Source organism: Gobio gobio, assembly GCF_949357685.1.
Source record: "Gobio gobio genome assembly, chromosome: 12".
In the NCBI taxonomy this organism is placed as follows: Eukaryota; Metazoa; Chordata; class Actinopteri; order Cypriniformes; family Gobionidae; genus Gobio; species Gobio gobio.
Genome location: NC_137105.1, coordinates 45,041,415 through 45,060,060, shown reverse-complemented (window position 1 = coordinate 45,060,060; position 18,646 = coordinate 45,041,415). Strand labels below are relative to the sequence as shown.

The 18,646-nt window shown below is 39.8% G+C and overlaps 1 protein-coding gene across 1 annotated transcript in view; it reads right to left on the bottom strand.

Moving 5' to 3' along the window:
- The window catches only part of scfd2 (sec1 family domain containing 2), a 221,243-nt gene that overhangs the window by 190,246 nt on the left and 12,351 nt on the right, over positions 1-18,646 (bottom strand). The window contains exon 3 of the mRNA XM_079831658.1: positions 718-845. Coding sequence (XP_079687784.1) covers positions 718-845 — 128 coding nt within the window. The remainder of the gene's footprint in view (positions 1-717; positions 846-18,646) is intronic.

Below are 18,646 nucleotides of genomic sequence, written 5' to 3'. Positions count from 1 at the left end.
TTTGAACTCTAACACACACTACTCAAGCTGATTATAGCTATTGTGTTCGTGTGTATTTAAGAGCGTCTTACATGCCTGTGAGTATTTTTACCCCTCATTTCAGACTCTATTGCTTAACTTATGAGCAGCAGAGCACCTCTAGAACATATGTGTGCGAGCATGTGATCCCAACATGAGGTTCATATTTCCTCAGTGGACACATGGGCGCTCTTCCCATATGTAGTGCTACTTGCTGTCTGAAGGGGGTGCTGTGGGTCTTTGACTTAAAACCACTGAAGTCTCATTCTTTTTCCTCTTTTCTTCTCTTTCTGTCTTTAACACTCAGTCTCTCTTTCTATTGTTCACTAGCTATTGATGTAAAATCTTCAGTAAGAAGTTTCTGAATACACACAATATTCTGCAGCATCTCACACACAAAGTGAAAAACAGATGTAAATGTAAAAAAGTTCTGTAAAACCACAGGAGGCTCTTTGTTTGGGAAGAATGCCTAATTTTTATTCCGACAGCAATTAAAAGTTCATCTCGTCACTGTCGTTAGCGGGAAAATACCGTTGCCAATTAAACAAACTCTGGATTTCTGAAGCGTTCTGGATTTCCACTAATAACCCTGTAGTGTTCAGAGCATTTTTAAATGTCCATAAGGAATAATGTTCTTGAGTACCTCATGTAGTCTGTGTGTGTGTGTCTATCAGCTTTAAATATGGGCCGTGGCCTTACCCAGACTCATTTTGATTGGCAGGTTCTCTTTGCTGGCTGCCTCCACCAGTTGTCTCCTCACTTCCATCACTGCCTCCTTTTGCTTAGCAACCAGCATTGTCTCCCATAGCAACCGTGCAGAGGCAGATCTGTGGAAAACAGGCCAGGTAATAAGGGGTCAACGTCTTTTATTTCTAATTCACATAACACACAAAGGTAAGAGCTAGAAGAGCTGGAACGACTTTAACCCCAAAACCAAAACATTTAAATCAGATTTAAACGTTTTACCGATTTGTAATACATTTTATATTCATTATAATTAATGCAAAGAATCCGTTTGAATTAATTTTACTAATTTAGTATTTTATTAAGGGTTGTGTGGAATTGTGATAATTTGATTTGATCCAAAAGTGTCTCTCTATCCTTCCATGTACTACTACTGGATGATCAAAGGGCTAAGAATATCAAAAACTTCAACAATACTTTGACATAAACTTCAGCAAAGAGAAAACTGCATCAAAAGACTTAAAAAAAAAAAAAAGCCAGTGTAGGAATACCTCTGTATGATCGTAGTAGTGGATGACTGATGCCAAAGGTTTACTGGTCAATGAAAAGAGCTAAACTTCCACCATTGAAAACACGTTCAAACAATCCACAGATCTAATCTTTTTATACCATCAAATGACTGTGGGTTAACCTGGGTTAAAGTCCACCAAAAAATTATAATTCTGTCATTAATTACTTCCCGAAAGACTTCCGTTCATCTTCGGAACAAAAGATATAATTGATGAAATCTGAGAGATTTCCATCCTTCCATAGACAGCTACGCAACTGAAATTTTGACGCTTCAAAAAGTTAATAGAGATCGTAAAATTAATCCATACGAATTGAGCGGTTTAGACCAAAATTTTCTGAAGAGACTTGATCGCTTTATATGATGAACAGATTGAATTTAGGCTTTTATTCACATATACATTTTCATCAACTCACACATTAATTGTGATAAACAGAAGCTCAAGCATGTTCGCTTGACGGGCGAGAACCAATGAGGTTCATTCTCATGTTACTCTACACGTTTGAGCTTCAGCAAGAACCAATGAGGTTCATTCTCATGTGTTACTCTACACGTTTGAGCTTTAGCAAGAACCAATGAGGTTCATTCTCGTGTGTTACTCTGCACGTTTGAGCTTCAGCAAGAACCAATGAGGTTCATTCTCATGTTACTCTACACGTTTGAGCTTTAGCAAGAACCAATGAGGTTCATTCTCGTGTGTTACTCTGCACGTTTGAGCTTCAGCAAGAACCAATGAGGTTCATTCTCATGTTACTCTACACGTTTGAGCTTCAGCAAGAACCAATGAGGTTCATTCTCGTGTGTTACTCTGCACGTTTGAGCTTCAGCAAGAACCAATGAGGTTCATTCTCGTGTGTTACTCTGCACGTTTGAGCTTCAGCAAGAACCAATGAGGTTCATTCTCATGTTACTCTACACGTTTGAGCTTCAGCAAGAACCAATGAGGTTCATTCTCGTGTGTTACTCTGCACGTTTGAGCTTCAGCAAGAACCAATGAGGTTCATTCTCATGTTACTCTACACGTTTGAGCTTCAGCAAGAACCAATGAGGTTCATTCTCGTGTGTTACTCTGCACGTTTGAGCTTCAGCAAGAACCAATGAGGTTCATTCTCGTGTGTTACTCTGCACGTTTGAGCTTCAGCAAGAACCAATGAGGTTCATTCTCATGTGTTACTCTACACGTTTGAGCTTCAGCAAGAACCAATGAGGTTCATTCTAGTGTGTTACGCAGCACGTTTGAGCTTCAGCAAGAACCAATGAGGTTCATTCTTGTGTGTTACGCAGCACGTTTGAGCTTCAGCAAGAACCAATGAGGTTCATTCTCGTATGTTACTCTACACATTTGAGCTTTAGCAAGAACCAATGAGGTTCATTCTCGTGTGTTACTCTGCACGTTTGAGCTTCTGCAAGAACCAATGAGGTTCATTCTCATGTTACTCTGCACGTTTGAGCTTCTGCAAGAACCAATGAGGTTCATTCTCGTGTGTTACGCAGCACGTTTGAGCTTGCGCAAGATCCAATGAGGTTCATTCTCATGTGTTACTCTGCACGTTTGAGCTTCAGCAAGAACCAATGAGGTTCATTCTCACGAATCAAGCAGGTTCGGTTGAGCTTCTGTTTATGTTCACTGATCAGTGTTTATCTGTGAATAAAAGCCTAAATTCAATCTGTTCGTCATATAAAGCGATCGAGTGTCTTCAGAAAATTTGGGCTAAACCACTCAATTCATATGGATTAGTTTTACGATTGCTTGATGAACTTTTTGAAGCATCACATTTTCAATTGCATAGCTGTCAATGGAGGGACAGAATCTCTTAGATTTCATCAAAAAGATCTTCATTTGTGTTCCGAAGAAAAGAAAAACGTTTGTTTAGCAGGCAGATCTTTGACTGCTAGTCAACACAACATCCCTGTGCAAACGATTTCTGTTGTAAATTTTTAAGGCCATTCACACACAACATATTACTACGAAAACAGCTAGACAAAGTAATGGAATAGAATGTAGGGGGTCTCGAGACCCATTAGTAAGAAGTTCTTTTAACTTTATATGGCATCTTAAAAACATGGCACCCATGAAGCAAGGCCAAAGACATCCGTTCAGTATGCGTTTACATACAAAAAAAACAATTAAAAAGCTGTGCAGATAGACACAAGAACACATCATTAGTCTATTTCCCTCTATTGACTATTCATCATTTTCAATCTCCTATCCATCCATCAGTAATAAACAGCTCTATCTTTAGTAACTTTACAATCATTATTCAGCAAGGGTTTCTCATACACAAATGATCTCCTCTTATGACATGTGCTAATGAGACATCATCATTCTGTTCTTCATCACTGGCTCCTCCTTTTCCTGTCTTTAATCATCTCTTGGATTGTGCGTATGTGTGTGTGTGTTCTGGCTTTTGTGCTGCTTGTCATATTAATAAAGCAGTAGAAAAAGACTTCACACAAACTCTTGATGAGAGAAGCGACAGAATAAAATGAAATATTTTTTGCGCGAGGTGGAGGGGGCAGCCTGAGGAAACACATCATGTAAATGAGCAGAATTTAGAGGAAAGGACGAGAGGAGAAGAAGGGAAGCGACTGAGAAAGTGAGGGTGCAGGTCATGAAACAAAGGACAAGAAATCAGAACGAGGGAGAGAGAAGACACACAAGGGCGAGCGACAGAGGGTGGGGGTGTTTTACTGACACTGAAACCGAATGTTAAACCTGCTCTGTTTTTCTTTTGCTCTTTTTTCTTTTTTTTTTTCTTTCTCTCTCTTTCTAACATTTGCCATGTGTTGGATCTCAGCTGTAATGTGTTCCAGACAGAGTTTTGGCAGTGCTAGAGAGAGGTCTGACTCCATTACGGCAAAAACGAGACAAAAAAGAGGGAACAAAAATCAGGAGGACAATAATAAACACAGGGTTTGTTGTTCTAAAGCGCAGACTTGTTTCGGGAATTACGAGTGGAGGGACAGTACAAAAACATGATAGATAACACAAGAACGCACACTGGCTCAGTAATCTGCAGATATGAGAAATGTGACAAAAAAAAGAGGGAAAATATCACATGATGGGCTGGTCACACTTCCTTGCAGATTTTTGCACAAGCAGAAAGAAAAAAAAAACATTCAATTTTTTAACAGACTGTAAGGAATGCTTAGTCCATTGTGTTTTCAGCCTGCACTAGGTTAAGCACCATGAAAGTAATCTAAAACAACAGGAGAGAATTTATTGAAGGTGTACAACTACCAGTCAAAAGAAGGACACACTCGAGTGAATTTATGTTTCTCATGACCTTCAAAACCTGCTAAAGTCCTATGCTTATCTGCTACAAATTAGTTTTGTCATTTTAAAAACTTTTTAAAAATTTGTTTGAGTTTGTTCTTGGCTCTGCAGTTGATTTTTATAAAAACATTTGAACTTTTTTAAGTCATTTAAAATTTATCAGACAACATATACTTACATGTTTATCACTTTTAGCAGTGTTTTATGTAACTTCAAAGGGTCTCCTGTAAAATTTCTCCTTTGAGTGCCTAGAAAAGCGCTATATAAATGTAACAAATTATTATTATAAAATTACACCAACATTTTGTATATAGACCGCTGTATGTGGGTATGGGAAGCTTTGGGTAGGCCGAATCCAGACGAAAATGGTACCAGAGTAATTTAGTGTAAGTTACTTTGTGTAAAACAAATGCAAAAGTGAGGCATATCTCCAGAAAGAAGACATTCTACGCTTTCAAATGCTAACATATATGAGGTCAGGGTCTGCAGAGTTTAAGAGGTTAATTGAATAATCCTTTTCCCAGAATCCCAAACATTATTATTCTGAACAATTGAACAATCCAGAATCTATTATTCAGTTCAATTTGATGGAATTTTACTATTAGATCTTAAAAAAGGCTTACAGTAATTTTGATTTGTTTAACTTTTTTTTGGTCACAACATAATTCCCATACTTCAATTTGTGTAAATTCATAGTTTGGATGACAATACTTTAGCTCTTAAATATGGAAAATGACTAGTTTTTGACATCTTAAAGATACCTTAATGGGCCAGTAGACGTTCAGCAACCTTCAGAGACCACAAATCTTTGAAATCTGGTCAAGTATGTTATGTGTTTGTTGGTAGGTAGTGTGTTTTGTGCAATGGGGCTGAACTGATTTTGCATGTCATAAACAGATGCACACATAGTCGGCGTAGTTTACATGCCAGAGTTAAGACTGGACCCTCTCTATGTGCATGTGTATGTTGACTCGGCGTGTATTCCAGGAAGACGAGGGGTCCGTTTGGAATGTTTCGGAGGGGCAACATGGTTCCAATTTACCCCAAAAACCTCCCCCCTCTTTACTCCACTCCTCTCCTGCAGTGTTCCCCAGGCTAGATGTCCTGACAAGGGGGTTCAGTGAGTTTGTGTAAGAGAGTTGTGCTCCATTAGTACTCTAACCTATGGAGGGCAGTGTTGGTCTGCAAAGACAAAATGTTTATTACCCATTCCCGCCACAACCTCCTTGTACAGTCCAGTGTGTATGTGTGTGTGTGGTAGGGGAAGTTCAGGGTTCCTGGAAACACATGACTGAGCACTTAAGAATGGACTTCAACTGACTAAGAGTTCCTGAACGCCTTAAAAATCGGTCTTCATACACACGCACAGACACTAAATTGCATCCAAAATGGTTCCAAATGTGATTAGCAATAATTGGATGCAGTTTCATAATAACCCGTCGGGTGTGTTGCAATGTAACTCGCACTTTAAATCAACCGAAAATCCCAAAACAATATGGAATCAATGTTACAGCCACTATTTCACCATGATGATGTGGTGTTACGATGCCATAATCGTTGCGACGGGCATTGATTTAGTAGACGATGATTAAGTCTGTGTTTATCAACTACAGGAAACAAACAACCCCCACACGTTAGGAGCATTCAATCCAGGTCAGTTATTCTTCAATTACGCCCACTTGCAGGACTAATGACACTATGCACACATATGCTTGCGCACACAAGGAGACCTGGCAGACGCTCCACGGGAGAGGTGTGTGTATTTTCCGTGCTCGTTACAATCAGTAACAGTACTCTTGAGAGAAATAAACACAACTAAAATAAGAAACAAAGCAAGCATAAACCTTGATTCGTCATTAGAGAAACAATGCGAGCGCACACACAGTTCAAGTTTTTCCTGTCTGAATTTGACAATGGAAAAAAACTAGGAAACTGAAGTAAAAGTTTCTTAAATCTGAAAAGTATCTCCAAAGTGAGCTTGCCATTTCACTTCAAAGACAAATGTCATCCGTCTCAAAGAGATTGGAGAATGACTGTTATGTAAGCATCATTTGGTGAGGTAAGGGAGGTGGCAAACAAAGAGACTTAAAGGGGCTATATGCGTTTTTCTGAAATTTAAACTCGCGACTGACACCTGTGGCCAAAAAACAGAACTGCTCTCATTTTCTGCTCGCTCTCGCAGCGGTGGTGACGTCACATCCGCAGACAGCGCGGGAAAAGACGACCCGCCAGAAAATAGGAAAAATAGGATACAGGCTTATAGGTGCACCCACTGTGAGCGGACAAGGTGTCAGTATGCTCATCAGGAGATGTTTGAGTCATAAATGGTAAAATAAAAAGGCTATTGTTACGTTTATTTTGGGGAAAAAGTTGCATATAGCCCCTTTAAATAAATTGGGTTGTTTCGAGCTTTTAAATCCATAGAGGATGAGATTATGTAATTGCTGACTTTCATTGATAACCGCAGCTGAACATTTCATCTTTTGTTCTGGTTTGAAACTGCTTCTCTGTTGCAATTACTTTTTCGGTCTCCAGAAGAACATCACCAATTATTTCAAAGTGATATAATGTTTATTTATAAGTAAGATTTGTATGTTTCTGAGTCATTTATGCTCGCCAAGGTTGCATTTATTTGCTAAGAAAAGTAATATTATTACTGTTATTAATAAATATTATTACAATTTAAAATAGTTTTTTTCTATTTTAACATATTTTAAAGGCACAATATGTAAGATTTTTAGATTAGAATGTCCAAAAACCATGTTTTGTTGACCGGTGTACTTACATTATCCCAAATGTTTCCAACAATGTTTAAATCCAGAGAAATCCGCTACTTTAACCAGTGTTACGGGCCGTGTCCTTGCGTCGCCTTTCAATGACGTCATATCCACGCTACCCTCGATTTCCTGAAATGATATTCTAATATCGCTCTAGATTACTGCAAAGTAAAACAAGTCTCTCATGCCAGCCAATGAGTGAACGCACTGAGTAACATTATAACAACTTTCAACACACTCAAATGTGTTTAGTATGATTGTTTTAAGCATGTAAAACAGCACTGCGTTCCCCCACACACACAGCGAAAAGAGTGTAAGTCGCGACTGCAGCATAAGCAGAATAAAAGCTCAGAGACTGTGTTTCGCGCAGGTATCTCTCATTAGCATTCGTTCTAGAGTTTAGATTCTCTGCCAGAGCCAGAGCCCGAGCCCGAGCCAGAGCCAGAGCCAGAGCCAGAGCCAGAGCCAGAGCCCGAGCCCCGGGTCGATATTTCCCGCCACTATCATCGGGCCGGGTTGGGCCGGGCCCTTGACCAAGCATTTGTGTTTTTTTAATCATTACTTTATTTGCCTAATTGGATGGGCAGAAAGCTATGCCATAAATCATAAATTATATATATATATATATATATATATATATATATATATATATATATATATATATATATATATATATATATATATATATATATATATATATATATATATATATATATATATATATATATATAGCAAAGTAAGAACTAATACTACAACTAAGAAAAAAATGTGTACAAAGTTGCACAAGTCAGGATTAATCTAAAAATACGTGTTAAACTCACAGCACATGCAGTGATGAAGTGCAGCATTCTGAACAGAAACGTTCTGAGACGCCAGTCATGAGCTGCTCGCGTGAACAGCGCTTTTGCTTAACTATTTATTTTAATTTCAAATTATTTTGTTTAAAAGTGGACATTTCAAGCTTTCTCAATATTCAACAATATTTCTCATGTCTATGAGGCAAGTAGCCAGCTGAGTTACGTTTTATTCATGAGTCGCGCTCCAGTTCATGTGCAATGAAAGTGATCGCTCCGGCGCCTTCATGTCACGATTATTGTCTGCTGTAGTCTATTTGCTTCTTATTTATTAAATCCAGGCAATTGGCTGATGAAACACTGATTCAAATTAAGATACAATTTACACAAAACGCAATTCACTTTAAAGAGTTTCTACAAAACAAAACTTAATGAAGTGTCAAAATCATTTCTGACCCACTCGCATCTTTGCACTTTTCATAATCAGATGAAATTTAGAAATAACGTTATAATATTTAAACATAAATATGAAACAAAATACATAGTTTAATGGCTTCAACAAGTATAGTAGGCTACAGTACAGATAAATGTCATGTCTGAGCGGGATTTGAGTGAACATAATTTTACCAGTGAGCGGTTCATGTGTGAAGCGCGTTGGCATAGAGTGGATTATTGAGCTGAGCGTCACACCAGTCCGCTTCACTCATTACAGACTCGTTCTCGTCAGAACGCCCACGTATTAAAAAATGGTCGGGTTTAAATTGGGCTCGGATTCATAATTACAGTTAATGTGTCGGGCCGGGTCGGGCTCGGACACAACGTGCACGGACTCGTGTAGGGTCGGGCTTGATTTTTTTGAGCCCAATCTAAGCTCTAATTCATTCCCAAGGGCTCTTGGCGCGTCCTGCTTCATACCACCGTAACGCTAATAAAACTTTAACACATTCGCTCATTCATGAACATGACTTCTGCCCGAGTCTGTCGTATTCCTTTCCATCGGCTGTTGAGGTGAAGAGTCTAGACTACAACTCCCATGATTCCCCGCTAATTCACAGCGTCATCAAGCTACGCATTTGTTTTCAATAAGCGACCTCTAGGGGTGGAACTTACATACTGTGCCTTTAAATTGTAATGTATTCCTGTGATGCAAAGCTGTATTTTCAGCATCATTACTCCAGTCTTCAGTGTTACATGATCCTTCAGAAAACATCCAAATATGCTGATTTGGTAACTGTTATATTTATTTAATTCCCTGACACTAAACATTTGAAGGCCAGTGTACCGGTAATAAAAAAAAAGTTATATAAAATATAAACATATACTGTGAGTAGCAACTATATTCAAGGTTTGATTAGTGTATTGAATGGTTCAATTAAATGTACAGACATTTTTAGTGGCTATAATCTCTGTGCATAAAGATAAGCATTATTCTGCTGACATCTTTAAGATAAAAATGCAACATCCTGAGACATAAATCTCAAAAAGACTAGCATACACAAACTCACAAAAACACACATTACAAATCTCTCTCATCTGCGACTCATTTTGTTTCATGTGAGACTCCCTGAGCGGAAGATAAATCCCAGAGAGCAGGCACTAACCTTTAACACACAATGAATGGGAGCAGAGTCACAGGTTCAGGAGCAGTTACTGGCGCACTCACAGCCCACTGCGGGTTTAGAGTTTCTTCATGTATCAATACTGCATGTTTCCATCTCATTTAAATCTACTTATTCCTCCAGCTCCATTGCAAATAGATTGACTTGATAATCAGTACAACCAGAGGAGAAGAGATAAGAGGAATGAGACGAGGAGAGGACGATGAATGAGATGAGGAAAAATATGGCAAATAGATATAAGACAGATGAAAAGAGAGACAAAAACAAGTCAACAGGAGCAGAGGAGAGGAAAATTCAGGAGATACAAGATGAGGAGAGATCAACTAAGATGAGAAGAAACGAGATGAGAACAAAAGTCAGAGAGATGAAATGAGACAACAAATGACAGAGAGAGGAGGTGAGACAAAAACACGAGACGGAGATGATATGAAACAAGATGAGATGTGACAACACAACAAGTCAGAGATAAGGAGATTAGATGAGATAAGATGAGCTAAAACAAGATGAGAAGGAGATGAGATGAGACAACACAGGACAGAGATGAGACAACACAGGACAGAGATGAGACACAAAAGATGAGATGAGAGAAGAAGACAGAGAGAAGAGGAGACGAGGTTAATGAGGATGAGACGAGATCAGATGAGAAGGAGATTAATTTAATTTATTATACAGGAAAGGTTAAAGAGTAACATTAAAGGGATAGTTCACCCAAAAAAAAAAAACTCACCATCAAGTTGTTCCAAACCTGTATGAGTTTCTTTGTTCTGCTGAACACAAAAGAAGATATTTTGAAGAATGTTTGTAACCAAGAATATGAGCAACCATTGACTACCATAGTAGGGGAAAAAAACTATGGTAGTCAATGGTTGCTCTATCTGCTTTGTTACAATCATTCTTCAAAATACAATTATTTTGTGTTCAGCAGAACAAAGAAACTCATACAGGTTTGGAACAAATGTTCAGGTTTGAAAAATAATTTTCATTTTTGGGTGAACTATCCCTTTAAGGTACAATTTAAACGGGCCTGACTCAGTTTAAAAACTGGTTTCCAGCAGGTTCCTGCAGAACATAAAACATAAAACACAATTTACAACACAAACAGGACTAGGACAATGAATAGACGATCAGTGAGTACAAGTGTAACTGTTTAAAAGAAACAGTTTGTATGCCATTTTGAAATATGTAATGGATGGTATTTTTCTTATGTGATGTGGAATATTATTCCAAATTTTGGTGTATGTATAAAAAAAGGATTTCTGACCATAGTTCTTTTTATATGGAGGGACTGGAATAAGTGCCTGTGAAACTGACCTAGTGAGGCATAGTGGTCTCATATATTGTATATCGGATGGAGGGCAGCAAGTGTTGGTGAAGTGCCATTTTGAATTTGAAAATAAAATGTAATAGCGTGACTATTTATATAATTCTGAAAAGTCAGAGCGTTTGAGTGTGTAAGTGCAATGCAATGATGGGACCATTTTGGAAGATTACCGTGGATCTTGAGAGATCGATTGCATATTCGTGTTATTGGTTCAGTAATTTCCTTAGTGGTAAGAGACCAGATTGGAAGACAGTAAGACATCTTTGAAAACACAATTGCTTGTAGATAAGTGTTTAAATGAGACAACATATGACAGAGGGATAATTTGAGACAAGATTAGATGAGACAAAAATACAAGTCAAATATAGGAAGGAGATTAGATGAGATAAGATGAGACAAGACGAGATGAAAGGAGAAGGAGACAAGATGAGAAGGAGATGAGACGACACAGGGCAGAGATGAGATGCAACAGATGAGATAAGACAGAGAGAGAAAATGAGACAAGGATGAGGATGAGACAAGATCTGATGAGAAGGAGATTAAATGAGACTATTTGAAAGAGGAATGAGATGAGACGAGACGAAACGAGATGAGACAACACAAGTCAGAGATAAGAAGAAGGTTAGATGACATAAGATAAGACAAGACAAGATGAAACGAGGAGGAGACAAGATGAGAAGGAGATGAGACGACACGGCAGAGATGAAACGCAAAAGAGGAGATGAGAGAAGAAAGAGAGAAAATAAGAAAAGGATGAGGATGAGAAGGAAGATCTGATGAGAAGGAGATTAAATGAGACAACATATGACAGAGGAATGAGATGAGACGAGACGAGACAACTCAAGTAAGAGATAAGAAGAAGGTTAGATGAGATAAGATAAGACAAGACGAGATGAAACGAGGAGGAGACAAGATGAGAAGGAGATGAGACGACACGGCAGAGATGAGACGCAAAAGAGGAGATGAGAGAAGACATAGGGCCCTATCTTGCACCCAGCGCAATTGACTTTGTACACCGACACATGTGTCATTCCTATTTTGCACCCGCGCAAAGCTCGCTTTTCCCTCCACAGAAGCACGTCGCTAAACTAGTGAATGAACTTGCGCTCCCTGGGCGGTTCAGAGCAAAAAAGGAGGCGTGTTCCGGAGCAAACAATCCCTGGTGCTATTTTGCTGTTCCATTAAACAATTGCGCCCCTGACCAGAAAAAACCTAGTCTAAAGTCAGTGGCGCGTTGCGCGTTGTTCATTATGCTATTTTAAGGGCGCATGCTTGACCATAATGTATAGCGTGCACAACGCGCATACACTTTGCTCATGTAATCTACACAGCTGCAACAGACTGGCATGCAGTCTGCAACTGTTATTTTTGCAAATCATAAATTGTTACACTAAAAAAATATTAACACATGAGATGACGGAAATCATTGTGGTGTGCCACGAAGATGTGAAAAATAGGCATAAATCTAGCTTACAAATGATTCAGGCTAATTGTAATAATTAAGGATAAGACCTGTTTGCCCAATAGTGGCAAGACATATATGTATATAAGGACATCTGACAAATTGGTTTGTCCGTCAAGAACCAGGAACAAAAATCGACTGAAAAACTGAAAGACTGAAAAAAAAAAAAGACTGTGAAATCACCTTTACCATAATGTACAACATTACAACTTCACTTCTCTGTCTTTCACTGCTCTTACTAGAACATCAGTCTCCTCGGCTGTGAACCGCTCCTGGCGTGCGCCTGGTAAATACGCCATAATAATAGCAATCCATAATGGAACTTGCGCACCTGCTTTTACAGGGAATGTTGGATGACGCTCGGATTGGTTTATTCACGTTACGCCCAAACCACACCTATGAATAATGAAGCTACTTCAGACCAACCCATTTTAGATTTGCGCCGGGCGAAGGAGCCATTTATCCCGCCGGGAAAATAGCAACAGCGCCGAGACCCGCCCACAAAGTTACTTGCGCTTCGTGCTTTGACACTTGCGTTTCAGATCGTTAAAATAGGGCCCAGAGAGGGAAGATTAGACAAGGATGAGACAAGATCTGACGAGAAGGAGATTAAATGAGACTATTTGACAGAGGAATGAGATGAGACGAGACGAGACGAGACGAGACGAGACGAGACGAGACAACACAAGTCAGAGATAAGAAGAAGGTTAGATGACATAAGATAAGACAAGACAAGATGAAACGAGGAGACAAGATGAGAAGGAGATGAGACGACACGGCAGAGATGAAACGCAAAAGAGGAGATGAGAGAAGAAAGAGAGAAAATAAGAAAAGGATGAGATGAGAAGGAAGATCTGATGAGAAGGAGATTAAATGAGACAACATATGACAGAGGAATGAGATGAGACGAGACGAGATGAGACAACTCAAGTAAGAGATAAGAAGAAGATTAGATGAGAAGACCGAGAGAGAAAATGAGGATGAGGATGAGACAAGATCTGATGAGAAGGAGATTAAAGGAGACAATATTTGACAGAGGAATGAGATAAGACGAGACAAAATGAGATGAGACAACGAAAAGTCAAAGATAAGAAGGAGATTAGATGAGATAAGATAAAACAAGACGAGATGAAATGAGAAGGAGACAAGATGAGAAGGAGATGAGAGGAGACGACACGACAGATGAGACGCAAAAGATGAGATGAGAAGACAGAGAGAAAATGAGGATGAGACAAGATCTGATAAGAAGGAGATTATATGAGACAATATTTGACAGAGGAATGAGATGAGACGAGACAAAATGAGATGAGACAACACAAGTCAAATATAAGAAGGAGATTAGATGAGATAAGATAAAACAAGACGAGATGAAATGAGAAGGAAACAAGATGAGAAGGAGATGAGACGAGACGACACGACAGATGAGACGCAAAAGATGAGATGGGAGAAGAAGGGACAAGTTAAATGAGGATGAATCAAGATCAAAGAGAAGGAGATTAAATGAGACAACATAGAGGTATGAGATGAGACGAGACAACACAAGTCAGAGATAAGAAGATTAGATGAGATGAGATAAGACAAGACGAGATGAAAAGAGAAAGGAGACAAGATGAGAAGGAGATGAGACAACACAGGGCAGAGATGAGACGCAAAAGATGAGATGAGAGAAGACAGAGAAAAAATGAGACAAGATTAATGAGGATGAAACAAGATAAGGAGATGAAATGAGAACATGACAGAGAGGGATAATATGAGACAAGACGAGATGAGACAACACAACAAGTCAAAGATAAGGAGATTAGAAGAGATTAGATGAGATGAGACAAGACAGGTGAAATAGAAGGAGATGAGACGACAGGGCAGAGACGAGACGCAAAAGATGAGATGAGAGAAAACACAGAGAGTAAAGGAGGATGAGATCTGATGAGAAGGAGATTAAATGAGACAACATCCGACAGAGGTATGAGACGAGACGAGATGAGACAACAACTCAGATAAGAAGAAGATTGGAGGAGATAAGATAAGACAAGACTAGATGAAACGAGGAGGAGACAAGATGAGAAGGAGATGAGACGACAGGGCAGAGATGAGACACAAAAGATGAGATGAGAGAAGAAGACAGAGAGAAGATAAGGCAAGGCCAATGAGGATAAATCAAGACCAGATGAGAAGGAGATTAAATGAGACGTATGACAGGTATGAGATAAGACGAGACGAGATGAGACAACATAAGTCAGAGATAAGAAGAAGATTAGATGAGAAGACAGAGAGAGAAAATGAGGAGGAGGATGAGACAAGATCTGATGAGAAGGAGACAGGACAGAGATGAGATGCAAAAGATGAGATGAGAGAAGACAGAGAGAGAAAATGAGACAAGGATGAGGAAAGATCAGATGATTGAGGGATGAGATGAGATGAGACAAGACGAGACAAGTCAGAGATAAGAAGAAAATTACATGAGATAAGACATGACGAGATGAAATGAGAAGGAGACGGAGACAAGATGAGAAGGAGACAAGATGACAGGACAGAGATGAGATGGCAAAAGATGAGATGAGAGAAAAAGATAGCGAGAGAAGATGAGACAAGGTTAATGAGGATGAGACAAGATCAGGTAAGAAGAAGAAATGAGACGAGATAAGATGAGATGAGATACAGAAAATAGCTTTAAATCTTTAAACATGTTCTGAAAGCTATAAACTGAAATCTCTACAAGTCAGAGTCGTGTGTGGGCCGGATATCATATTCTGATTTAACAACCCACCTGTCAACCAGAGACAGAAAACTAGTGGGAGGGATTAAGCAGGGGTGCAAGAGAGAATAAATAATATGATCTGTCAACAAAGACTCAATGCTAAGCATGCGGCAAAGTCCTGTCTTTTTAGTTGTCAGTGAAAGAGCGAGAGTGATATGCACGTTGTCTCTGCTCCGACATTTAGTGCCGTTTTCTTACAGTGCAGTGTGGTCCATTTCTCTTCCCCTACACACACACAACCACTTTCATTCCGATATTCTGAGGAGCTCTAGTAAAACATATGGGTTTAATGCTGGCTGGATAGGGCACAAAGTTGGGTAGATGGTTGTAAAGCATAGGGTTGAAGTGTGGAGGGTGTGTCACACACCCTTACATAAGCAAGGACATAGCTGAAGTGTCCCACACACACAAAATCAAAGCACCACTGCTCTACCGCAGTGCCAAGAACAACCTATTAGACTAGCCTGACTGGAACACACCTGACCACACACACACACACACACACACACAATATACCAGTCCGAAAACAGATTCTTGGCCAATTGCAATTGTCTATTTGTATTACTGGAGCAGGAAATAAAGAAGTTAAATGGGTTGGTTGATGTTGCAGTAGAGCAGAGCGTGAAATAGTCCCTAACCAGACGTCAAGTCTTAAAATCTGCTATTACCAAAATTTCACACACAGCACAATCTGTCCCACCAGAGACAGACTACCATTTCGAAGAACATAAATTCACGTCCTCATGAAGTATTTCAAACCCAACCTACCAAAACACCAGACATGGCTTCCATTACGAAAACGCTCACATTTCTCCCACAACCACAGTAAAAACACAGAGAGATCTGAACATGTCTCCAGTCAGTCCTGAATAGGCGCAGTGTACAACTAGACTGTTATTAAAAGCCGGGGTTCTTCTCACAGACGAGAAAGAGGAAGTCTCCTATCAGCAGCCGGTCGCTAGTCTCGAGAAATGACCACCCATAACAACACTAAATCCAGCGACCCTGAAACAGAGCCTACAATTACAAAGGGAAACACCATACAATAAAGAGGGCAAAATTAGCCAGACAGCCCACAATTAGGATCCTAAAATAAAACCTTTCATAAATATTTTTCAGAGCCTATAGATATAGCTGGGCTAGAATAACACAATGCAGCCAATTACATTCACCTGAGCTGACAAGAACAACGCCAATATCAGCACTGCAGGGCTGGGCAACAAACCCCAGTCAGAACCAATATTATTAGTGGTGTTTGCTAAATCTAGCAGCCCTATTAGTATTGCTCACTCACTACGGTTATAGACTGATCACAAAGGGATAGTTCACCCAAAAATGAACATTCTGGCATCATGTTGTTACAAATATGTAAGACTTTCTTTCTTATGTGGAACATAAAAGAAGATGCTTTACCATTGTCTTTTTACCATTTAATGAAAGTCAGTGGTGTGTCTAATGCTTTATATGGAGTCAACTGATTTTCATTAAACATTTGAAACACTCTTCAAAATATCTTCTTATGTGTTCTTAATAAAAAAGAAGGCAACCCAGGCTCGTAAAAAAACATGCCTGTGGCAAATATGCTTATTATTACAGTGTTTCTTGCAAGTTTTCCGACACTTTCAAAGAAAAATGTCCATTAAGTGGCATTAAAAGCACATTCAGTTATCCATAGCTGGTGAACATGAATTTGGCTGCAGTTTATTACTGGGTTTTACTTATGGTTGTTGTAGGTATCATGGCAGTGCCGCTAAAAGGTTAATGCTCCATTGCGTTCGAGATGAACATAAACACTATATTGCCAAAAGTATTGGGACACCCCTCCAAATCAATGAATCCAGGTGTTCCAATCACTTCCATGGCCAATGGTGTATAAAATCGAGCACCTAGGCATGCAGACGCTTCTACAGACATTTGAGAAAGAATGGGTTGCGCTCAGGAGCTCAGGGAATTCAAGCGTGGTACTGTGATAGGTTGCCACCGGTGCAATAAGTCCATTAGTGAAATTTCCACACTAATAAATATTCCATGGTCAACTGTTAGTGGTACTATAACAAAGTGGAAACAACAGCAACTCAGAGTGGTAGGCCACGTAAAATCACAGAGTGGGGTCAGCACATGCTCAATAGCTACAGACCTCCAACTTCGTGTGGCCTTCAGATTAGCTCAAGAACAGTGTGTAGAGCTTCATGGAATTGGTTTCCATGGCCGAGCAGCTCATCCAAGCCTTACATCACCAAGTGCAATGCAAAGTGTCGGATGCAGTGGCGTAAAGCACGCCGCCACTGGACTCTAGAGCAGTGGAGACGTGTTCTCTGGAGTGACGAATCACGCTTCTCTGTCTGGCAATCCGATGGACGAGTCTGGGTTTGGAGTTTGCCAGGAGAACGGTACTTGCCTGACTGCATTGTGCCAAGTGTAACGTTTGGTGGAGGGGGGATTATGGTGTGGGGTTGTTTTTCAGGGGTTGAGCTTGGCCCCTTAGTTCCAGTGAAAGGAACTCTTAATGCTTCAGCATACCAAGACATTTTGCACAATTTCATGCTCCCAACTTTGTGGGAACAGTTTGGGGACGGTCCCTTCCTGTTCCAACATGACTGCGCACCAGTGCACAAAGCAAGGTCCATAAAGACATGGATGAGTGAGTTTGGTGTGGAGGAACTTGTCTGGCCTGCACAGAGTCCTGACGTCAACCCGATAGAACACCTTTGGGATGAATTAGAGCAGAGACTGCGAACCAGGCCTCCTCGTCCAACATCAGTGCCTGACCTCACAAATGCGCTTCTAGAAGAATGGTCAAGATATTCCCATAAACACACTCATAAACCTTGTGGAAAGCCTTCCCAGAAGAGTTGAAGCTGTTGAAGCTGCAAAGGGAGGGCCAACTCTACATTAAACCCTACGGATTAAGAATGGAACGTCATTAAAGTTCATGAGCATGTAAAGGCAGGCGTCCCAAAACTTTTGTCAATATAAAGTATAAACCCTACCTTTTTTTATCGTAACTCATGCTTCACGGGACATGTGAATTATACATATAGACAGGGCTTAAAAAAAAAAAAGTAACTTCTTGCCACACCTGCCAATGGCTGTTGATTTTAGAAAATTTGCCGGCCATAAATATTTTTTGCCTGCCATTAAACAGTTTTTTGCAAAAACAGTCAGTGAAATATACCAGTGAAAAGTCACAATTCTCCAATTTCGATACTACAACTAAAACCACTAATTGAGGCATCATAAGAGGGTGTCATAGAGGGAAAGTATGTGTTGTCTAGTGGTTGCAGCATGGGGACTACAAACCAAGATGGCCGCCTGGTCCCGGATTACAGTTACCAGGTTCCTCAGCGGTGGAGGTACAGCTGTTCCGAGTG